Source organism: Polypterus senegalus, chromosome 11 (genome assembly GCF_016835505.1).
Source record: "Polypterus senegalus isolate Bchr_013 chromosome 11, ASM1683550v1, whole genome shotgun sequence".
NCBI lineage: Eukaryota > Metazoa > Chordata > Cladistia > Polypteriformes > Polypteridae > Polypterus > Polypterus senegalus.
The window spans coordinates 161,281,547-161,306,599 of record NC_053164.1 but is presented as its reverse complement, the minus strand read 5'-3'; the positions used below and the strand labels follow the sequence as shown (position 1 = coordinate 161,306,599).

At 39.0% G+C, this 25,053-nt stretch overlaps 1 protein-coding gene across 2 annotated transcripts in view; it reads right to left on the bottom strand.

Annotated features, from left to right (window-relative positions):
* Positions 1 to 1,778: 1,778 nt before the first annotated feature.
* Positions 1,779 to 25,053, bottom strand: part of cd9a (CD9 molecule a) — a 126,325-nt gene continuing 103,050 nt past the window's right edge. For both annotated transcript variants that reach the window (XM_039769978.1, XM_039769979.1), the window contains exon 8: positions 1,779 to 2,221. In XM_039769978.1, the coding sequence (XP_039625912.1) occupies positions 2,156 to 2,221 (66 nt within the window). In that variant the 3' untranslated portion in view covers positions 1,779 to 2,155. The remainder of the gene's footprint in view (positions 2,222 to 25,053) is intronic.

The window sequence follows — 25,053 nt, the reverse complement described above, 5'->3', positions numbered from 1 at the left end:
ACAATTTTGTGCTAGTGTAACAGTGAGTGCTTTTACATGCACGTACAAAACTGGGATAAGGCAGAAACCTGCTTTCTTATAAATCTCCATTTAAATGCACAAGTGTATTTACAGACTTTAGATATGAATATTGTTGGTGCCAGACCTTGAGTTGTGCAGATAAATGTTGATCTTACACTCCATTAAAAGAGATGAAAAATGACCTCCAGGCGCTTCAAAGGACCTAAAACAATTTCCTCAGCAGCGTGGAGGTAGTTTGGAGGTTGCAGCTCTGTGTCAGCCTCTAAGTTGCACAGCTGAAGTGAGAAGCTATGGGGGATGGGTGCTCGAAATGGCCAGCGAGCGCTCGGCACACAGGGGGTTACGAGGAGGGGGAGACCAGCCCCCGTGTCAGCGCTCTGAAGGCGCGTGCAGAGCCTGACTTTACTTTCTGTGTGTAGAGAGAGAGAGAGAGAGAGAGCGCATGGGCGGCTAAAAGCTGGGGCTGAGAAATGCCACTTTGTCTTTCTCTCTGGGAAACCTGCTGCTTGAGGATTTTCTGTGAGATGGAAGATTCAGCAGCTGGATACATCATAGACAGAACCGAAGAAGATGCTTTGCTTTTTTTATACCGCATTTTCAGAAGGGCTTTCAGAAGTGGCAGGTAAGTGTGGGGGACTGGGAAGTGTGGGGAGGCCAGCCGTCAGGTGCTGCCTCACCGGGGGCTGAGGCAGACCCTTCAGGCCGGCAGGGTACGGATAGGAACGTGCTCGGAGTTGTCCAGGCTAAGGCATCAATCTGCCAGGACTTGTCAAGGGCCGAACTTGGGCATGTCTGGTCTTGCCGAGGTAAAGGCTGTAACATGCCTGGGCTTGTTTTTCGGGAGAGGGGGGCTGGGAAGTGGGTGTGGGGTGTTGGCGGGTTCAAGGAGGGGGCAGACATCCATCAAACGGCTCTTGACAGTTTGTTTAACCAATCAGGTGCAGGTTCAAGGAGGAGGGGCAGACATAGCAGGTCTCGGTGTGTCCGATTTCTTTCTCTCTCGATGTGCCTATTGCTGCGGCAAGCTGACAAAAGAATCTGTCTGTGAAATGGAAAAAAGCCTGGAGCTGCAAGTCATAAAACAAAGATTAAATAGATACTGTATTTTAATTTTGTGTTAATATTAACATCATAGATAGAATCAAAGAAGATGCTTCGCTTTTTATACCGCACTTTCAGAAGGGCTTGCGCAAGGAGCACACGTCCTCCAGAGAGGGGACTGGGAAGTGTGGGGAGGCCGACCGTCAGGTGCTGCCTCACCGGGGGCTGAGGCAGACCCTTCAGGCTGACAAGGTACGGATTGGAATGTGCCTGGACTTGTCGAGGTAAAGGCTGTAACATGCTTGGGCTTGTTTTTCGGAAAAGGGGGGCTGGGAAGTGGGTGGGGGGCAGTGGTGAGTTCAAGGAGGGGGCAGACATCCATCAGACTACCCTAGACAGTTTGTTTAATCAATCAGGTGCAGGTGGTGGGTTCAAGAACGGGGTAGACATCCATTAAAATGCTCTTGACAGTTTCTTTAACCAATCAGGTGCAGGGGGCGGGTTCAAGGCAGGGTCTGGGCAGGGACAGGGTGTCCTATACCAATTTGCCACCAAGGGGTTGGGGCCGGGTCACGTGGAGGGGGCGGGGCAGGGACTTTCGGTATTGTGTCATATTTCTTTTTATATTAAGGCAGTATAATCTTATTATTCTCTTATTTCTATTAGAAGCAGAAGTGCAAAAAATAAAGGCAACATAATTAAAACAGACCTAGAAGTTCAATTTAGTTACAAGTTTATTTGTCATTTCTAACCACATTGTTTAACTCTGAGCATAGTATACCCTGTGAGAAGTTCAATAACTTTTAATGCTAAAACCTTAAGTCTATTTCAACTTAAAAAAGCAACACAAATATATAACAGATTTTACAGCACAAAAAAAACTTTATAAAAATATGTAGGAAATGTTTGATAATCAAGTTAAAAACTGTATAAATCTTGGTTACAAAATTAGTTAAAAGCTTAACAATACAGCATATTCTTATCAGTTCAGGAACAGAATAAAACATACAGGGATGTTCCCAACAGTAAGGCATACAAAGAGCTTTATTCTTTTTATTTAAGTTTAAAAGATTTTCTTTAAATTTGCTATTTTTCACACCATCTCTCTGTTTCGGCGGATGGCACAACAAAGAACCATGCTGAAGATCATGCCAAATATCTGAAAGGAAAAAAATATATATATATAAATAAATAAATAAATATGTGTATATATTCAGACTAAAATACACAGGAATAAAACCCCAATGTGAATATGTGCAACCATGTAACATATTTTGGTTTTATGCACTCCTTTCTTGCACAGTTTCATTGTGTTGTGAATTTTTCTGTCAATAAAGAAATGTGCCCAAAAAGCTTCATATTGCTCATGCTGTGCTTGGCAGATATTTAACAAAACTCATTGGAACATCGCCGCCATTTTCAGTGGCAGAGCTGCATCCCATACTACATGATGTAAAAGATCTCTTTGGAACCCATCCAGTCTTGTAAAATAGTTTTAGTATTTCATTTGTGCACTGCTAGTATTCATAATATAATATACAGTATGAGTTTATGAACACTAATATCAAAACATTTTTCTCCCATTCCCCTTACTCTTTTTTACTCCACCGAACATTCAGATCAAGTCAGGCTGGGGAGGATGCACTGGCACAGTGTGTTGCCACACCCACCACACGACAAAACAGCTTGGTATCCTGGTTGGCAACCCCCCAGGCAGACATGCAGTCCAGTCCCACCCTCCGGAAATGACCATCTATCTGCCACAGCCAGGTGTTACATGGGGTCCCCTTGTCCTGGTCCAGCCACTCAGGTTCTCAACAATGAGGATCCTATGAGCCAGATCACCCTCGGTGGAATCGCACCACTTGGCTGTAGTGCCGTAACTGAAACCCCTTCACAATGCAGGTAATGTGCCTCATTCGGGACTCTTGAGCAACCGCTCATTCAACACAAAGTCAATCCAATGGTAGCCAAGTATTCTCCAAAGAGACACAGTACGGAAGGAGTCCAGTCTTCATCTCAGGTCACTGGAAAGAGTCCATGACTCACAACCATATAGCACAAAAGGAAGCACCAGGACTCTGAAGAGTGGACCTTTGTCCTTTTGCACAGATATCAGGAGCACCAGACACCTCATTCCAGTGACCTCGTGACCCCCTATGCTCTTCCAATCCATCTACTGACTTCATAGAAAGACTCAACATGGACATCAATGTCACTGCAGAGATCAGAAAACCCATCAACAAGGTCATCACTCTCTCCACAGACAGACATACTGCTGATGGCTGTACCTAAGAGGTCATTAAAGGCCTGGATCTTAGTTTTTATCCAGGACACTTGAAAGACTAGATATTCAGACTCCTCACTTAGTCTCCATAGAACCTCGATCAGATCCTCAATTGACTCCATGAAGATCACAGCATTGTCTAAAAAGTCAAGATCAGTGAATCTTTCTTCAACAACAGATGCCCCACTGCCGCTGGAACCCACGATCTTGCCCAGCACCAAGTCTATAAAAGCATTGAACAGAGTAAGAGCAAGAATACATCCCTGACAAGGGATGACCAGAATCAATGGTGAAAATGCATAAGTTCTGCATAGCACCAGTACCAGTGTACAGGCCAGCCATGATATCCAGCAACCTTGAGGGGATCCTAGAAAGTCTCAGGATGTCCCACAGGACAGCTCGACCAACTGAGTCAAATGATTTATGAAGATTTACAAAGGCGTCAAAGAAATGATAGTTTCTAGGCTGTACATGCTGACACCAAGATGTCCAGGATAAATTAAGAAGGTAGATGTCAGTCTGCGCAGGTAAATGGAAGGACCAGTTAGTAGAGCCCATTGTGTAGATTGTTTCAGTTTTTAATCACGAAAAATTTCACAGGAGATACAGAGAAAATGAAAATGATGTTGTGCATTTTGGAAGTTGCTTGGTGGCCTACAGTCCCAAAGGATGACTAGAATCATATTTACACTTGACAAATATGCTAGCAATGTAAAAATTCACTAGAAAAAACAGCTGGCAACATACAGACACCACACATCAGAGGACTAGAGAATATACAAGTAATTCGCCATTGTCTGTGACACACATTCCACAGGTTGGTTGGTGACGGTGGACAGTCATTTGAAGTGGGTGGAACTGTTTGTCATAAAACTTACAAAATTAGTAATAGTGAAATATTCATACAATGGTGGTTTATCCTGACCTACAGAATCTGACAGAAACCCCCAATTTAAAATCACGGTTATCAAAAAGCTTTATAAAGCATGGGTAATTAAGAAGAAATTTAAAACAATCTGCCATTTCTAGGCCAAACTTGACAAAAGGGCTGTTGCTGTCGAGTGGAATAAGTGGCGCATTTTATATATAAACACACACACACACACATACACACACACACCTAAAGGATTATTAGGAACACCATACTATTACGGTGTTTGACCCCCTTTCGCCTTCAGAACTGCCTTAATTCTACGTGGCATTGATTCAACAAGGTGCTGAAAGCATTCTTTAGAAATGTTGGCCCATATTGATAGGATAGCATCTTGCAGTTGATGGAGATTTGTGGGATGCACATCCAGGGCACGAAGCTCCCGTTCCACCACATCCCAAAGATGCTCTATTGGGTTGAGATCTGGTGACTGTGGGGGCCATTTTTGTACAGTGAACTCATTGTCATGTTCAAGAAACCAATTTGAAATGATTCGAGCTTTGTGACATGATGCATTATCCTGCTGGAAGTAGCCATCAGAGGATGGGTACATGGTGGTCATGAAGGGATGGACATGGTCAGAAAAAATGCTCAGGTAGCCCGTGGCATTTAAATGATGCCCAATTGGCACTAAGGGGCCTAAAGTGTGCCAAGAAAACATCCCCCACACCATTACACCACCACCACCACCACCAGCCTGCACAGTGGTAACAAGGCATGATGGATCCATGTTCTCATTCTGTTTACTCCAAATTCTGACTCTACCATTTGAATGTCTCAACAGAAATCGAGACTCATCAGACCAGGCAACATTTTTCAAGTCTTCAACTGTCCAATTCTGGTGAGCTCGTGCAAATTGTAGCCTCTTTTTCCTATTTGTAGTGGAGACGAGTGGTACCCGGTGGGGTCATCTGCTGTTGTAGCCCATCCGCCTCAAGGTTGTGCGTGTTGTGGCTTCACAAATGCTTTGCTGCATACCTCGGGTGTAACGAGTGGTTATTTCAGTCAAAGTTGCTCTTCTATCAGCTTGAATCAGTCGGCCCATTCTCCTCTGACCTCTAGCATCAACAAGGCATTTTCGCCCACAGGACTGCCGCATACTGGATGTTTTTCTCTTTTCACACCATTCTTTGTAAACCCTAGAAATGGTTGTGCGTGAAAATCCCAGTAACTGAGCAGATTGTGAAATACTCAGACCGGCCTCGGCCTATCTGGCACCAATAACCATGCCACGCTCAAAATTGCTTAAATCACCTTTTTTTCCCATTCTGACATTCAGTTTGGAGTTCAGGAGATTGTCTTGACCAAGACCACACCGCTAAATGCATTGAAGCAACTGCCATGTGATTGGATGTTTAGATAATTGCATTACTGAGAATCTGAACAGGTGTTCCTAATAATCCTTTAGGTGAGTGTATATTATATATATATATATATATATATAGGAACGAAAGGATGCCACATCGTTTGATGGAAGTGAAAATGATCAACCTACAGAGCCCTGAATTCAATGATGCCCCAAAAATCAGAGTGAAAAAATTATGTGGCAGGCTAGTCCATTTTGCCAAAATTAAATTGCAGCAACTCAAAATTGTACGCAGCACTTTGTATGGCCCCTGTGTTCTTGTATACATGCCTGACAACATCAGTGCATGCTTCTAATGAGATGACAGATGGTGTTGTGGGGGATTTTCTCCCAGATCTGGACCAGGGCATCACTGAGCTCCTGGACAGTCTGAGGTGCAGCCTGGTGGCATTGGATGGACCAAAACATAATGTCCCAGAGGTGTTCTATTGGATTTAGGTCAGGAAAGTGTGGTGGCCAGTCAATGGTATCAATTCCTTCATCCTCCAGGAACTGCCTGCATACTCTCACCACATGAGGCCAGGAATTGTCGTGCACCAGGAGCCACTGTACCAGCATAGGGTCTGACAATGGGTCCAAGGATTTCATCCTGATACCTAATGGCAGCCAAGGTGCCTTTGTCAAGCCTGTAGCGGTCTGTGTGACCCTCCATGGATATGCCTCCCCAGACAATCATTAGCCCACCACCAAACTGCTCATGCTGAATGATGTTACAGGCAGCATAATGTTCTCCATGGCTTCTCCAGACCCTTTCACTTCTGTCACGTGCTCAGGGTGAACCTGCTCTCATCTGTAAAAAGCACAGGGCACCAGTGGTGCATCTGCCAATTCTGGTATTCTATGGCAAATGCCAATCGAGCTGCATGCTGTTGGGCAGTGAGCTCAGGGCCCATTAGAGGACATGGGGCCCTTGGGTCACCCTCATGAAGTCTTTCTGGTTGTTTGGTCAGAGACATTCACACCAGTGGCCTGCTGGAGGTCATTTTGTAGGGCTCTAGCAGTGCTCATCCTGTTCCTCCTTGCCCAAAGGAGCAGATACTGGTCCTGCTGATGGGTTATGGACCTTCTATGGCCCTTTCCAGCTCTCCTAGAGTAACTGCTTGTCTCCTAGAATCTCCTCCATGCCCTTGAGACTGTGCAGGGAGACACAACAAACCTTCTGGCAATGACACATATTGATGTGCCATCCTGGAGAAGTTGGACTATCTGTGCAACCTCTGTAGGGTTCAGGTATCGCCTCATGCTACCAGTAGTGCCACTGACTGTAGCCAAATGCAAAACTAGTGAAGAAACAGTCAGAAAAGATGAGGAGGGAAAAATGTCAGTGGCCTCCACCTGTTAAACCATTCCTGTTTTGGGGGTCATCTCATTGTTGCCCCTCTAGTGCATCTGTTGTTAATTTCATTAACACCACAGCAGCTGAAACTGATTAACAACCCCTCTGCTACTTAACTGACCAGATTAATATCCCATAAGTTTCATTGACTTTATGCTATACTCTGATTAAAAAGTGTTCCTTTAATTCTTTTGAGCAGTATTATATATATATATATATATATATATATATATATATAATTACATACATACATACATACATACAGTGGCAGATGGCCCCTTCATTATATGTCCAAGGGGAGCAGCCATGAATTGTGCAATACCTCCCCCTGGATGCTAGATGGCCACCCCCCTGGGTTGGATAGATGCCTCAGTTTCTCGCAGGGCTCCATGGGAATTGGAGTTGGGTGCAGACCTGTTTGGTCCTGCACGTGGCACAAGGGGTGCTGCAGCTGGGACTCCTGAGCCTGTATAGGCAGTATATTCACCACACCCAGAAGTGCTCCAGGTGGTTGACTGATGAGTTCCGGCTACACTTATGGACAAAGGGGGCAGTAGCCACCACTCAAGGGCCAGAGTCAGGAGAAAGAAGACGAAACTTGGAGGAGGAGTGGTGGTGCCAAAGAAGAGTGTGTTTGTGTGTTACTTGTGGGACTGTGTTGTGCCTGTGGGGATCACGGGGAAGACGTGCCCCACAGGTGAAGAAAAATAAAAGTGTTCTTGTTTGTATGTGTGTCTCTGGTGTGAATCTGTGTCGGGTCAGGTGCCTATATAGCACCTTTTACAATATATATAAGACTTTGTAAACAACAGGTCTTTACAGTATGGTGAATACATTAAGTATTTTCATAAAATTCTTACTCCATCTAAGGATAAAATCTGTGCTTGACATGATGAAACATTTCAAGATGAGATATGCTGAGAGATTTTACACTGAGCAGGCGAACCAGATTAGAAAAAAAAAGTATCTGCTCTTTGTCACTTCCATTTTATTCTGTGAAATAATACTAGACATCACAATTTCTAGATCAGCGATTCCCAACCATTTTCTCCCCATTTATCCTGCAGTAACTTTTTGAAGTAAATTTACCCTCACCCTTGTTTTGTTCAGTAATTTGAGATTTAATCTTTGATTACTTTATTATGGTCGAAGTGGAAATTTTAAGATACTGTTTTTAACATTTATATTTTAAGTTCAAATACTACAGTACTACTACTACTACTAATATTTCACTTATTTAAATACAGGTAATAATGAGCAGATATTAGTACAGTAATCCCTCGCTATATCGCGCTTCGACTTTCGCGGCTTCACTCTATCGTGGATTTTAAATGTAAGCATATCTAAATATATATCACGGATTTTTCGCTGGTTCGCGAATTTCTGCGGACAATGGGTCTTTTAATGTAAAGTACATGCTTCCTCAGTTTGTTTGCCCAGTTGATTTCATACAAGGGACGCTATTAGTGGATGGGTTAGAAGCTACCCAATCAGAGCATGTATTACATATTAACTAAAACTCTTTAATGATATAAGATATGCTTTTGCGTGGTGCTTGATTGTTTGCTTTTCTCTCTCTCTCACCCTCTCTGACATTCTCTGCCTGACGGAGGGGGGTGCGCAGAGGGGCTGTTTGCTTAGAAGATACGGACGCTCTTCTAAAAAATGCAGCTTTGTCGCGGTGCTTCGGCATACTTAAAAGCATGTATTGATTTTTTGATGGTTTGCTTTTCTCTTGCGTGCGCTCTCTCTCTGACATTCTCTGCTCCTGACACGCATTCCTTTGAAGAGAAGATATGTTTGCATTCTTTTAATTGTGAGAAAAAACTGTCATCTCTGTCTCGTCATGGAGCACAGTTTAAACTTTTGACTAAAGGGTGTTATTTCATGTCTAGAGGGCTCTAATAATTTTAACAGTGTGGGAGAGTTTATAAGGGCTTAAAATATATAAAAACAACTACACAAACATATGGTTTCTACTTCGCAGATTTTCACCTATCACGGGGGGTTGTGGAACGCAACCCCCACAATCGAGGAGGGATTGCTGTATACCGGAACAAAACACACTAAGTCAATGAGAACACATCAGTCACCAAGATGCTTGTTCTTGCTTTTCACCTAGGATTTTGGATATTACAGAAAGAGCAAGTCTCATGTCATTTTTGGGAACTAATGGAGGTCTTTGCAACTTGAGTGTGTATTTTTTTCAAGTTGGGAACCCGTGTACTCAACATTTGGAGTGCCCTTTCCTAGACCATGGTCTCAATATAAATGAGAGAGGAATCTGTAAGAATCACAATTACATTTTTTTTCTTTTTAATGTTTTCAGATAAACATTTACAAAATCTACCATAACACATTAATTCAAAGAGAAATCCTTAGTTTGATAATTTGCAGTTATTCTGCATTAATCTCTGTATTTGTCTAGAGCAAGGAATTTCTCAGTACCTTCAGTTTCAAAAATTAACAAATAGTCTAATGGATTTATAAAATGGGCCGTTGTGTGTGGGAATGTTATGATAATTGGAACAACATGTTTTTTGGATTCTGCTAAATATAACAGGATAATTTTGAAGTACCATATTTAATTTTATTAAACAGCTTCTGAACCATATTTGGTATTCATTTATTTTTTAAAATTACAATTTCCTTGAAATGTAATTACATTATATAGTGCTTTTGTTATTATTTCTAAAATTAAACTGTGATCTTTTAGCATTGTCGTAGACATGTCAAAATCAGTCTGGAGTGTATTGATTACCTGTAAAAATCAGAGGTTGGTAACTGTGCATTTCCCTCATGAAGCATCAAGAAAAAGAAAAAGTTGTTTAGAATCCAACTGTGCTCACAGTAGGCAGAGCAAGCAGTAGATTAAAAGGAATCAGACAAGCTTCATGCAATTTACATAGTGGCCTTCTAGATTAGTGTTCTCAAAAATGAAATAAAGGAAACTGGCATGTACAGCAAAATTTTTACTTCCTAGTTTTGGAGTAGACTTTAGACAGAATTAAAGGAAAGGGAAAGATTAAAAGTGATTCATAAAAACTTCTCTTCCACCAGCTTCCTTAAATTAGGCAGAGATAAAAACAATACATATTATGCATTCATAGTCAGCACATACAATAATAATAATAATCATATTCAATGTGAACCAGTAGATATAAGTAAATTAGTAGAAACTACAAGTGGTATATATTATTTTTACTAAGAATACGGAGTCATATTTCCTTGTAAAGATTTACACATTATATGTTTAAGCTGATTTTAAGTGTCTGCTTTTCTGAATGCTATTTAGCATTGTACAGCAACCTTGTCAGAAATAATTAAAGGAAATATAGAAAACACTTAAATAGTGGGTGCATTTGTAGAAAAAAATCATAATGCTACTAACATTGTAAATTTCATCTTAAGATAAATTATAATGTTCCTTATAACACACTGTACCTAAAGCAGCATTTTAAATCCTTCATAATCCACATGCTCCATGATCCACTTGTTAACAGATAGGTCCTTCTTAACTTCGCTAACTTCAATGGCAACTGAAGTGTCAGACAAGCACATTTAACTTATGTCATGACAATTCTCTAAACATTCAAAATACTAAGATTTATACCTTAGTAGATGACGTATACTATATTCTTAATGAAATGTAGCAAAGAACTGTGCTTACAATATATAGATAAATTGTTACATTCATTTAAATAATTCTGACTGTTTTCTGTATTGTATCTGGGGTGGAGTGGTGCCAGTTCGAATCTTATAAATGCCAGAAGTGACCCCATTGGGCCCTTGAGCAAGGCCTTTCACCTGCAATTACTTCATCCTGGGTATGATGTTAATCTTCGTCCAGTCCTGCAAGAAGGTCCTCCAACTTGCAGGGAAAACTTGGGGGTTGGTGGCAGGATTGGCACTCCAGACACCATAAAAAAACCTCACACTGTTCCAGTGTGGTTCTGAGGTGTCACCCAATGCATAGCTGCACTTGGGTCCTAATCCAAGTGGTTCGTTGTGTGGTGGGTGCAGCAAGGTGCTGTTTCAGCGCATGCTCCCAACCTCTCCTCTCTCTCTCATTGTATTGTAATCCTCTGAATTGTGTGTCTGTGACTCCTACCACCAAAAAGACCCCAACCCTAACACATTATTGAATTTAAAATGTTAGGCTGTAGGTGATGTTCATTAATATTCCCAGCCTCTAGGAGCAAAGATACACTTGCAGAAAAGATTTTCAGCTCTGAATGTACAGGTAGTTTGCAATCAACAAGATCATTTTTTGGATATTGTGGCAAAGTGGCCTGGTAGTACATACACTTATTCTGTCTTGATATGTATCCAGATGCCATCAGACTCACATCTCTACAGTGCTGTGATGGTTGTGAGTGCAATCCTGTAACAAGTTGCTATTAGATGAGGAAAAATACATAAAGGACAGGGGAAAAGGGATAGCAGCTAGAAATGACCATCACTACTGTATTTTTCATAATCATTTTGTTTTATTCATTAGTTTGCATTTCACTGCAGTTCTACATACTATCTGAAGGAGTGTGGAAATTTTAATGGATAAAAAAAATGTATTTACCCTTCTTTTAAGAATTGTGGAAAATCAACAGTTTATAAAAACTAACTAAAAAGACAAACAATGCATAAATTACCTGTCCAGGTACTGCCCATATATCTGAAAGACAGCATAGGTAGGCTGTGAGGTGTTGGCATTTTTTTTGGCTATTTCATCCTACTTGAGTTTCTACTCACTGCAGGAAAGGATACTACAACCCTTTCTAAACAGTACCACTTCCTATAAAAGAAGAGCAAACTCTTCTTTAGAAATATGTAGTTTTCTTTCACAGCTTGAGTTAAGTCTTTTTTTGCACTCATCTTAGAAAGAACACGTCTTGTTTTGTGCCCGTTTATATGGTTTGCTTTAATTTTTTATTTATGTCATGTTTTATTTATATTACTTTTCACACAATTTTGCTTCACTGCAAGCAAAAGTGGTCAGAATGGGATTAGCTTTAATCCACTGCAGTTACAGTTGCTTCTCTAGTAACAGCAGCCAATGTTAAAAAGGAAAGGGAATTTTGAATGACCTGACAGTATATCGATAACAGTGTTAATGGACTGGCTATACAGAACATGAATTGAACAGGTTTAAAAAAGCTGTCAGGATAAAGAGAAAAGACAAAAATAATGACTTGTGATTTGTACCATCAGATTGAAATCTGCACTTTGTATTCAGTTTTTATTGAAAAAGTATTAGCATATTTTCTGTCTGTGGGTTTTCTGGAAGTGCTTATTTATTTATTCACTTCTATTCTAGGATCTAATGAATGCTGTGCTTGTCCATCTCTGAAATGCATAACATCACCCTTGCCAATACTGTAAAACTTATGTTCAACCTTCACAGTATTGCTTCATTATTACCTTTAGTTTATTAATAACTGTATTGCAGTTTAATGTTATTCCTGTTTGGGGAGGGTGCTGTAAAATGAACGTGTATAAATGTACAGAGATTTCAGAAACACCTACTACGTTTTTGTATAATTACTTCTTCAATATGTGAACATGTGAAGCTTCTGGACTGGTATACAGTAGTTTGATCCATGCACAAATGTTCAGGCCAAACCCAAATTTCTCCAATGTAGAGGTAGTTCTATTCAACCATATCAAATGCTTCTTCTGCATCCAACGATAATATCATCTCCGGTGTTAGACTGAAAGCTAAGTGTCTCCCTTTAATAAACCCAGTTTGGTCTTGTGATATTACCGAAGGGAGAAATTTTTCAATCCTTTTAACTACGATTTGGGATTATCTTAACATCATTATTCAGAAGTGAGTTTGGTCTATCCTTATTTTGCGTAGGAAAGATGGTAATTAATGTTTGGCGAAAAATTTGAGGTAGAATTTTATTATCTCTAGCTTCTGTAAATATTGCTAATAAAAGTGGCACTAAATTGAGAATTTTTTATAAAATTTGGCAGGGTAGCCATCAGAGCCTGCTGTTTTCCCCCTCTGAAGTGACTTTATAGCATCTAGTAATTCGGATAGTGCCAGAGGTTTATCCAGTTCCTCTGTACTGAGAGTATCTAGTTGTGGTATCTGCAATGCATCCAAAAATGCCTTAGGTTGTCTTTTGTTGTCTTTAAACTCAGTAGAATATAAGAACTTTTAGCAGTCTCTAAATGTGTGCATTATATTTTTATGGTCAATGATTTTTGTCATTGCTGGGATTACATTGCAAACTACTGCTTGTGGATTTGTTGAGCTAAGATCGTATTAGCTTTCTCTCCATGTTCATAGTAATGAAGTCTTGATTTAAAAATGAGTTGTTCCGTTTCTTTAGATGTCAAGAAGTTGATTTCTGTTTGCAAATCCAGTCTTTTCCTATGAAGTGTCTGGACATAAGGCATGTTCGTCATCTATTCTGATAATTACACCAATTAGCTCTGATACCTTCTTGGTTTCCAATTTATTTTGTGGGAAATATGAAATCTGTCCTCTTAAGAAAGCCTTCAGAGTTTCCCCAGAGTATTCCTGCAGTGACCTCTGAGGATATAATGTATTTGTGTCTAAAAATCCATATGCTTGGATATAAATTCTGTACACTTCTTGTCTGATAATAAAAGTGGGTTAAGACACCAGCTGCAAGATGAGCATGTGGGGCATAGTGATTTTAGGTCCATGATCAAAGGGGCGTGGTCAGAGAGAACAACAGTGTTGTACATACAAGATTTAATTGTAGGCAAAAATTGTTCACTATAAAGAAATAATCAATTCTTGAGTAACAGTGATGCACTGGTAAGTAGAAGGAATTTGCTCTTGAATTTGGGTCTAGAAATCTCCAGGGGTCTGATAACTTGTGATCAGTTATAAACTGTGCAATTGTTTGTGCAGTGTTAGATGCCATCACCACTGGGGGAAGAGACCAATCTGGATTTAAAACACAGTTCCCCAACCATTACACTTTTAAGAGTGTTCACAATGGGAATGGATGCAAATATGTTTTGGATGAAGTTCCTGTAATCCACATTGGGTACGTAGATATTTACCAAAATCACTTTAGCTTAAATAAATTACCCATGACGATCACATATCTCCCTTAAAGGTCAGATACTAAATCTGTTACTACAAATGAGATTTTTTTATGTATAAGAATTCCCAAACCTCTAGTTTTCTTTGTAAAGCTGGAATGGGATATTTGGCTAGTCTAGTCTCTGTGCAGCTGAAACTGATCCTTCCTTAATAAGTGGGTCTCCTGTAAAAGTACTATTTTAGTGTTTAGACCTGTTACCAGCTCACAAAGTTAACTGTCTGGTCATGGAGACACTGCGTCGTAGCTTATGTTGTTATTTTGTAGTCTTAATTGAAGATAAGACAACTTTGACCTTAATTTCCAATTTTTCCAGGAGTTATTGCCATAAAGCCTATTGTTACATTGGCACTTATAAGGATTAAAAAGGATAGATTAGAAATAGCTTGCTCTCTTTCTCTCCCCTCCCAGTCCCCCCACCACCTCATTTGGCCACTCCACACTTTACAAAGTCCCAGTCCTCTGATAAACCTAGAGACCGAGCACGTCCAAAACAAAACAAAGCCTCCAGCAGTGGCATATGAGGATTAAAACAGAGATATACATTGACAATGCAGTTCAAATATTATACGCATAAAATATAATTTTAAACAGTCTTGAGAAAGTAAACTCATGGAATGATGTTAAACAGAAGCCCTGGTTAAGCAATTGTAATTAAAACCTAAACAAAAAGTGGCCGAGAAGGAAATAAGATGTATAATAAATGGTACCAATATCATTGCAAGTGGATTAAACAGCAGGTAATATCTTCTTTGCCATGCCAGGCCTGGATGCAACTCACGATCGTTTTTCAAAAAGTGTCGGGATCAGTTTTCTTAGCTCTTTTTCCGCTTCTGTCATAGAAGTAAAAATGTAGAGCTTGCCTTGAATGTCCTCTTTCAGTTTGGCAGGATACAAGAGGCTGTATCTGATCTCGGCTTTCTGTAAGCTCTGTTTAATGTTGTAAAATACAGCACGTTTAGCAGCTGTTGAGGGTGAGAAATCAGGGAAAATACAAATATGGCAATTTTCACATAGAATCTCAATGAGAGTTCTAGGGTTTGAGGTAATCGATCCATGTATGTGGTAAGCTGCCGCTATCTTGGTATCTGATTTGAAGTCCTCTATTTAGAGAATAGTTCAGCTACGAATTTCACCAAGTTTGGACTTTCATGATTCACAAGGAGATCTTCGATTCTAATATTATTCCTTCTGCATCCATCCACTAGTGCAACTAGTATGTCTCCAAGCTCTTTGCATTCGGAAATTGCAGCTGTTGTGCTTTTCCATCAGCGGTAGATGCCAGTTGTTCAGCTATTTCAATACAAGTCGTGAACATTTGTTTAACGTCTTGACACTGAGCGCCTAGTGTTCCAACTTTATTCTCAAACTTAAGAAGCATTTTACTGTATTTTTTCCTCAATTTTTTTTTTTTTTTAGCATAGGTTCAAAGGTTGCCTCAAAGCAATTAGTTAAACATTTTTCCTGGTCTTTAATATCCTAAAGCATATTCTCATTTGTCTTGTGTATATACTTTATTTCTTTCCTTATATCCTTTATATCACTTTTTCTTATTTCATTTATTTCCTTTATGTCTTGCAGTGGCCATTGAGGCAATCATTATCTTCAGCTCAGACAGATTGTTTCGGTCCTCTGCTTGCTCTGTGGGTGAAGTGGCAAGCGCAATTGGAGTCGACCCTGCTGGCTCGCAAGGAGTAGTTGACAACGTGGTAGGTTAAGGCCATTTTCTGTTTCAAGAAATCTTCTGGAATCAATGAAATCTCCTGGCCCAACTCACTTGTACATTTGCTCCTACTTTCGCTCTCAGATGGAGACGATGCAGCAGCGTCAGGTCGCAGTAAATCTGTGCTTTCGCCTGTCTTTTCCAGGTCAGTCTCTGGCAGGCCATACATTGAGCTTGGACTTGATGCATGTCTAGACTTGGATATAGCTTTAGCGGTCTTTTCCATTTCTTTCTGAGCCTTTTTTCTGCTGCTCATGTTTATATATGCTTGCATATACTGTAATTGAACCCCTTCGGGTTGAGTAAATACAGGATGCCGCAGGATAATAAAAAAAAAAAAGAGAAAAAAAAAAAACACAGCTGCTAAGGGAGTTCCGCCTTGGACGTCTCCAGTATAGCGAGATATATAGTGGCTAAATAACAAAGATGGGGATGGGGATGAGAATAACAGAAGGATATGCATTTTTAGAAAAAAGACGGACAGAACAGAAAAAGAGGTGATGCTGCTGTTTATGTCAAACAAAATTTAAATGCAAGTCCTCTTCAGTTGGACGATAAGCCCAATCTGTGAGAACATGTAGCTTCACCTGGAAAGCATTAGGGAAAGAGGTATATTATAGTCTTGGGGGACTAACTACCCAAATATTAACTGGGATAACCTTATAAATAGCGGAGCACAAAAGTAGGAGAAATAGAAGTAATCAGTGAATGTTTTTTTTAACACAGTATGTTAAAGCACCAATGCAGGGTGAAGCCAGACTACATTTCGTTTTTTGTAATAATTGGGATAGAATTGAGAGGTAATTAAGCCACTAGGGTCAAGTAACCATAATATAATACAATTCTCAATGTCTTGTAACTTTGGTAGGGCAAATTTTCAGCAAATGTGGCAATGTCTAAAGAGGATGGAGTTGAATAAGCTTTTAAGGGTGGAGACAACTGAGGTGCAGTGGAACAGGTTTAAAAAATGTTTTACATGTAATGCAGGACAGGTACATACCTAAGTTTGGAATGAATAGGAAATTTTAAAAATCTCCACAGTGGGTTAATAAAGAGTTGAAAAAGAAGCTGCAAAGAATAAAACAGCTGTATAAGGCATACAAGACTAATTTCAATGTGAATCATAGGTCGTATGAGAACATGACTGCAATCATTAAGAAGAATATTAGGGAGGTTAAAAGACAATTGGAGAGGAATATAGCAGATAAGACGAAAGATGGCCCAAAGAGATACTATCAGTATTTCAGTAATAAAAGATCAGTCAAGGAGGAGAGGTGTATCAGAAAGGGTAATTAAAAGATACAGACACTGAAATAGCAGATGCTCTAAATAAGAATTTTTCTGAGGTCTTCACATATGAAGTAGTAGATAACATCCGAGCGGTAAAAGGGACTACTAATGAGGTACTGACCGATTTGGAAATTGTAAAGGGAGAAGTACTGCTCAGAATAAATAGGCTGAAATCAAACAGATCTCCATGACCAGATAATAAACTGCTCAAAGAAATTAAAGGAACACTTTGAAAACACATCAGATCTCAATGGGGGAAAAAATCATGCTGGATATCTATACTGATATGGACTAAGTAATGTGTTAGGAATTAAATGAAGCCACATCATTTGATGGAAATGAAAATTATCAACCGACAGAGGGCTGAATTCAAAGACACCCCAAAAATAATGTGCAGGCTAGTCCATTTTGCAAAAATTTCATTTCAGCAACTCAAGAATCATACTTTTAAACCAGTGTTTAAAATTATCAAGGGAATTAGTATATATATATATACACACACACACACACACACACACATATACATATATATATGGAACTAGACGATCCGCTGTGGCAACCCCTAACAGGAGCAGCTGAAAAGAATCTACCTATATATGTTTACCTGTTAACATCAGCATTTGCATACTACTTGAATAGATCAAATCTTTATAAAAAGTACTAATAAAGAAAACTGAACAAAGAAACTACGGCTTAATTTTTACAAGTAGTAAAGACAAAGCCAACCAACCCAGACCTATTTGTTTAATTAATAAAAAATACCTTCAACAATATAAAACTGTTAAACTGAGAGATAGTTAAAGAAAATTTAAAAGAATAGGATCAACAATCACATACAGAGCAATAGCTTTTTTTACACGGTCTGAAAGTGGAAATTAATATTATTTTTTTATTTATTTATTAATTTTATTACAATCAATACATAGCAATCAAGTTTTACAAAAAAAGAATTATGCTAAGAACAGATCGATCCCCACCCTTGAGAGAGAGAGCAAGCCAAACGTGTAAAATTTAAGGCTTTAAAAATACCTAAATCAACAAATTCTCTGTGCTTTATAAATCATTTCAAAATATTACTGATTAGATCCTGCCATGTTTTGAAAAAGTCTGCACAGATCCTCTAACTGAGTATTTGATTTTTTCCAATTTTAAATAATATAACACATCAGTTTCCCACTGACTTAAAAGAGGAGAGTTTGGGTTCTTCCAGTTTATCAGAATAAGTCTGCGTGCCAACAGTGTAGTGAATGCAATCACAATTTGTTTGTCTTTCTCCACTTTAAGCCCCTCTGGAAGAACCCCAAACACAGCTGTTAATGGGTTAGGAGGGATTGTGAGTCCAAGACTGTCTGAGAGGTAATTAAAAATTTTTGTCCAGAATAATGTTAATTTGGTGCAGGCCCAGAACATGTGACCTAGTGAGGCTGGGGCTTGGTTGCAACGTTCGCAGGTTGGATCATGCCCTGGAAACATTTTGGAGAGTTTTAGTCGAGACAGATGTGCTCGATATATAATTTTGAGTTGTATAATTGTATGCTTTGCATATGGAGCTTGAGTGAATTCTCTGCATTGCTACTTTCCACTCCTTTTCTGATATATTAATTGAGAGGTCATTTTCCCAGTGTCCTCTTGGATCTTTGAAAGGAAGGGATTGTAAAAGGATTTTATATATTGTAGAGATGGAGTCTAACTCCTTGAAATTGAGCAATATTTTTCCAGCGTGGATGAGGGTGCAAGATGAGGAAAATCTGGAAGGTTCTGTTTAACAAAGTTCCTGATTTGAAGATAGTGAAAGAAATTTGTAGCTGGAATGTTAAATTTGGAATGTAATTGTTCATAGGATGCAAAGACGTTGTCTATATAAAGATCTCTAAGCAAGTTAATTCCAAATTTTTCCAGATATTAAAACTGCATATGTTTGTGAGGGTTGAAAGAGGTGGTTCTTTTGCAGGGTGCCACAGAAAGAAGCTTCTCCGTCTTAAAATGCTTTCTACATTGGTTCCAGATTCTAAGTGAGTGGAGCACAATTGGGTTATTAGTGTATTGCCGATAACGTGTGTTTATTGGAGCAGAGCAAGGAATACAAAGAAGTACTGCAGGATTTTACTTCTATTGCGGTCCATGCCTGTGTATGTTCTTCTATTTGTGTCCAGGTTCTTATCGACTGTATATTTGCGCCCAGTAATAAAACTGGAAGTTAGGTAGAGCCATGCCGCTTCTGCCTTTTGTCTTTGTAGGGTCGCTCTTTTGATGCGTGGATGTTTAGAATTCCAAATAAATGAGGTTATTGTTGAATCTAATTGCTTAAAGAACGATTTATTAATGTATATTGGTATGTTTTGAAATAAAAAGGAGCTTAGGAAGAATATTCATCTTAACAGTGTTAATTCTTCCAGCTAGTGTGAGATGAAGGGTTGACCATCTATGCAAGTCTTGTTTAATTTTTTCCATGCAGACGATAAATTTTGTTGATAAAGAGCTTTATGTTTACTTGTGATGTTTACCCCGAGGTATTTAAACTGTTCTGCAATGATAAAAGGAAGGGTGTCTAATCTAATATTATATGCTTGAGAATTCACGGAAAGAGTACACTTTTATTCAGATTAATTCTGAGACCAGAGAGCTTTTGAAATTCTGTGAGTGCTGCTAAGACTGCAGGCACAGAATTTTCTGGGTCCGATATATACAGTACCATGTCATCTGCATATAATGAGATTTTCTGTTCCAGTCCTTCTCTGCTAATCCCCTTTATCTGATCAGTATTTCGACAATGTATTGCCAGTGGTTCAATGGCAATTGCAAACAGCAGTGGTGACAAAGGGCATCCTTGTCTTGTGCCACGTTCTAGTTTAAAGTAGTCTGAGCAAATGTTATTGATGCAAACTGAAGCTTCTGGGTTAGTATACAGTAATTTAATCCATGCACAAATGTTCGGGCCAAACCCAAACTTCTCCAAAATAGTAAAAAGGTATTTCCATTCAATCATGTCGAATGCTTTTTCTGCATCCAATGATAATAATATTTCTGGGGTGTTTGATTTAGTTGGTGAGTATATTACATTAAACAGGCGTCGAAGATTTGAAGATAAGTGTCGGCCCCTAATAAATCCAGTTTGGTCTTGTGATATTACTGAGGGGAGCACTTTCTCCATCCTTCTAGCTATGATTTTAGAGAGTATTTTAACGTCGTTATTCAGAAGTGAAATTGGTCTGTATGATGCACATTGTAATAAGTCCTTATTTTGTTTTGGAAAGACAGTGATTAGTGCTTGGCGAAAGGTTTGTGGAAGAGATTGGTTATCTCTGGCTTCTGTAAATGTTGCTAATAGGAGGGAGCTAGCTGAGCGGAGAATTTCTTGTAAAACTCTGCAGGGTAGCCATCAGGGCCTGCTGCTTTTCCACCTTGGAGTGACTTTATAGCATCCAGTAATTCTGATAATGACAGAGGTTTATCGAGTTCCTCCACACTAAAAGCGTCAATTTGTGGTATCTGTAATTTATCCAGAAATGCATTAGATTGTATATTGTCTTCTTTAAACTCAGTAGTATATAGGGATTTATAGTAGTCTCTAAAAGTGTACATTATATTTTTGTGTTCGATGATTTTATCTCCGTTCGTGTTAGTAATTACCGAGATTGCGTATGCATATCTTGCTTGTGAATTTGTTGCGCTAAAAGCTTATTAGCTTTCTCCATGTTCATAATAATGATGTCTGGATTTGTAAATTAGTTGTTCAGTTTCTTTAGTTGTCAAGAGGTTTAATTCTGAATGTAGAGCCTGCCTCCTCTTATGTAGAGTCTCGCTTGGTAGTCTGGCATGTTCTTCATCTATTTTAGTAATTTCGCTTTTATCTCTGCTACTTTCTTCGCTTCGGATTTATTTCTGTGGGAAAGATATGAGATAATCTGTCCTCTTAAGAAGGCCTTAAGAGTTTCCCAGAGTATTCCTGCAGAGATCTCAGGGGATGTATTTGTCTCTAGAAAGAATTCAATTTGTTTGGATATAAATTCAGTACAATTCTCGTCAGCTAATAGAAGCGGATTGAGGCGCCATCTGGGGTGAGTGTATGGGGCTTAGTAATTTTAGCTCCAAGATCATCGGAGCATGGTCTGAAATAACAATAGCATCGTATTTACAAGATTTAATCTTAGGCAAGAAGTTATTATCTATAAAGAAGTAATCAATCCTTGAGTAGCAATGATGTACTGGTGAGTAGAAAGAATATGTTCTTGAATTTGGGTTTAAAACCTCCAGGGATCTGATAAGTTGTGATCAGTTATAAACTTTGTAATTATCTTTGCGGTGTTAGTTGCTGTTCCCCCTGTGGAGGAAGTCTTATCTAAAAGTGGATTTAGAACACAATTAAAGTCCCCAGCCATTATAAGTTTATGAGTGTTCAGATTGGGAATGGATGCAAATAAATTTTGTATAAATTCCTTATCATCAACATTAGGTGCATAAACATTTATCAAAATCATTTTACAGTTAGATAAGTCTCCCATGACCATCACATATCTCCCTTCAGGATCCAATACTACATCTGATGCTACAAATGGTACTGTTCTATGTATGAGAATTCCCACCCCTAGTTTTCTTTGTAAAACTAGAATGGAACATTTGGCCAGTCCAGTCTTTTGCAGCCGGAACTGATCCTTACTTAGTAAGTGGGTTTCCTGTAAAAATACTATTTTAGCATTTAGACCTGTTAGGTGAGAAAGTACTTTCTTTCTCTTTAATTCGTGATTCAGGCCTTTAACATTCCAGCTTACGAAGTTAACTGTCCCATCATGGAGACACTGATTCTGAGTTTTTGATGTCATTTATAGTCTTAACTGGAAGTGAAATAGTTTAGGTCTTAATTTCCTATTCCCCCAAGAGTTGTTGCCATGCAGCTTATTATTACGTTGATTAGTTATAATTATAAAGATTGAGATGATAGATTAGATATAGATCAAGCCTGCTCTCTTTCTCTTCCCCTTAACCCCCCACCCTCCCTTTTTGCCTCCCCAGGTGAGGCTAAAACCCACTTCACGCAGTACCAGTCCTCTGACATACCCAGAGACAGAGCACGTCCAAAGCACATCAAGCACCCATGCAGTGGCGTTTTAAGGTTAAAAGATAGAGATATCTCAGCAAATTAAGTGCATTAAGATGATACCCCCAGATAATAAACCCAGGTGATGGTGTTAAAGATGTGTCCAAAATAAGCATAACAAGTCTTAATGCAGTAATAGCAATAACAGTAAACCAAGGGTATGATATTGAACAGTCTCATTTAGGGTACACATGAAATAATTAGAAAAGAAAAAGAGAGGAAAAAAAAAAAAAAAACGTAATTAAGCACAATAAAACAAACATTTAGCGCCCTAGTAATACTAAGTAATAATAAGTAATAAGTAAGTAATAATAAGAATATGAGAATATATGCTGACAAAAAACCCGTATTTTAAAACAAATAGATCAGACAGTAGATTATTAATCCTAGCATTATCATTTACCGCCATGACTCACAATTATGTATCAGAATAGTCCCGGGATCAGCTTTCTTAATTCATTTTCTGCTTCCTCCTTGCTAGCGAAAACATAGAAATGACCCTGCCATTCCACTTTCAGTTTTGCCGGATACAGGAGGCCGTATTTGACACTGGCTTGCCGTAGCCGCTGTTTAATATTATAGAAGGCTGCGCGTTAATAGCTGTTGCTGGAGAGAAGTCAGGGAAGACACGAATGTGGCTATTTTCATATATAATATCTCCCTTTTTTCTGAGGAGTGCCATCACCTCTAACTTAAATGATAATCGTTCAAAACGAACTATACAAGATCTTGGTCGGGGTCTGACAGTGTTTGATCCGCGTACGTGGTAAGCCGCTGCTATCTCAGATTCTGCTTTAAAGTCGCCCCCGATTATTTTAGAAAAAAGTTCAGTTGCGAATTTCACAGGGTTTGAACTTTCTCGATTCTCCGCAGGCCTTCAATTCTGACATTATACCTTCTACTCCCATCTTCTAAAGCAGCCAGTCTGTCTCCAAGTTTTTCTCCGAGTTTTTTACATTCCGAACTGACATTTACTGCTCTTTCCTCGGCACTGGCAGCTGAATGTTCGGCCATTTCGATCCGATTCGTGAATGTCTCATTAAGATGCTCCAATTGATCAGCAAGCGTGCTCAGTTTAGCCGAGTTTTTCTCAATGCGCTCTTCAATTTTGCCCAGCACCTGTCGAAGTTCAAGTTGTACCTCTTGACGCAGCCTTTCATTTGCCTGTTGGATTTCCTGTCGCAGCCATTCATTGGCCTGTTTCATCTCCTGTTTCAGTCTCTCATGTGCCTTTGCCGTTGCTTTCTCATTAGCCTTCTCGCTTTTCTTTATATCTTGCGTGAGCTCAGCGAGCAACACTTAATTAATATTAAAAGATGGAGGCTCATGGTATTGCTTGGGGAGAAACGTGAATGAAGCATCTAGGATTGAAAAGTCAGTTCAAGTAAGATTCTTTCAACTGCAGTTTAGTAAAGTGTGAATTAGTAATACAAGAAAAACACTGGGTAATTAAAATCTTTGTGGAAAGCCTGGACAATGGGCAAAAGAATGTATAGTTGAATAGCTTTAGATTTCAGGATGTGAAAAGAAAAGACTTGGCATCACCTGGTAAATTTAAGAAGCTCACTACTTATTAGCAGTAGTTATTAGCAAATATTCAATAGGGAAACCAAATGACCATCTTTTAGGAGACTTGGCACTTTCTTAATCTGCTCACAGCACAGATTTAATAGTACCAAAATATAAATATAAATGGGAGTAAATATAGATTTATATTTTAAAAATGGGACTCTAGCTGACTATTTTAGACAAAGGGGCTGAAGTTACTAGTTTTTCTAAAGAGGACGACAAAAAGCTGCACTGAAGCAAATTATTTGCTTGCAAAGGGTGCAGGAGTGCAGAATATTAAAAGCCAAGAAAATGAGTCAGTAGATATACAAATACGGTATGTGAAAACTAATACATGGACAGGACCTCTAACACATCCTCTGTTGGGAATGGACATTATTAAATTGCAGTTTAAACAAGAGCAACTTAAAAGGTCTTAAATGCTTTACTAAAAGATAAACATGCAGAGGGAAGTGTAAGGCTAGTTTTAAAAGAAAAAAAATTTCCCCTTTATCAACCTGAGCAGTGCACTTCCCCTATCTGAAAAGAAGTATTCAAAATCAGTACAAGTCCTGAATGAGATACTGGAGATCGATTGTGTTATTGTGAAACCACAATATCCATATGGCCAGCTAAGAAGGTGAATGGGTAGATTACGGAGCTTTGAATTAATGTGTGGATGATAGTGGCTAATATATCAATGGCTTTAAAGCGTAAGCATGTTTTCTTTAACTGCACCAACACAAAGAAATTACATATGTGTTTACAAGAATTCATTACATATACTGTTCCATATGGTGTGTGGAAAAATAAATTGGATTAAGATATTATATTCTGTGATTGAAGCAGGTTTCTATCGCTCTTTATGTAGTAAATAGGTTTACTATTAACAGTGATGATAGTGGTGGATTTATACTATCACTGTAATCACCACTGGTTTAACATCCATTTTTAGTGTTTACTCAGGCTAGCTAGTTGCCCCATTAAATATGTTTTTCCTCCATCTCTTGGAGTGAGACCCATTCTTTTAATTTTATTTTGTAAATTACAATGTTTTAAATAGTTCCTCATGTAGTTTAATTTGATTTTCTTTCATTACGTTTAATAAATCATTTTCCCATTGTAGAAAAGCATAGTGGCACAGAATTTTGCACTGCTGCCTGCCTCACAGATCCACTGTCCTTAGGTCAGATCTATTGTGAAGTTTGCATGTTCTCCCTCTGTCAAAGTGGGATATCCTCTACATATTCCAATTTTCTTAGGTGTAGGTTAATTGGCACCAGTGTGAACAGGTATAGGTATAAGCCAAGCATAAGACTGGCACCCATTC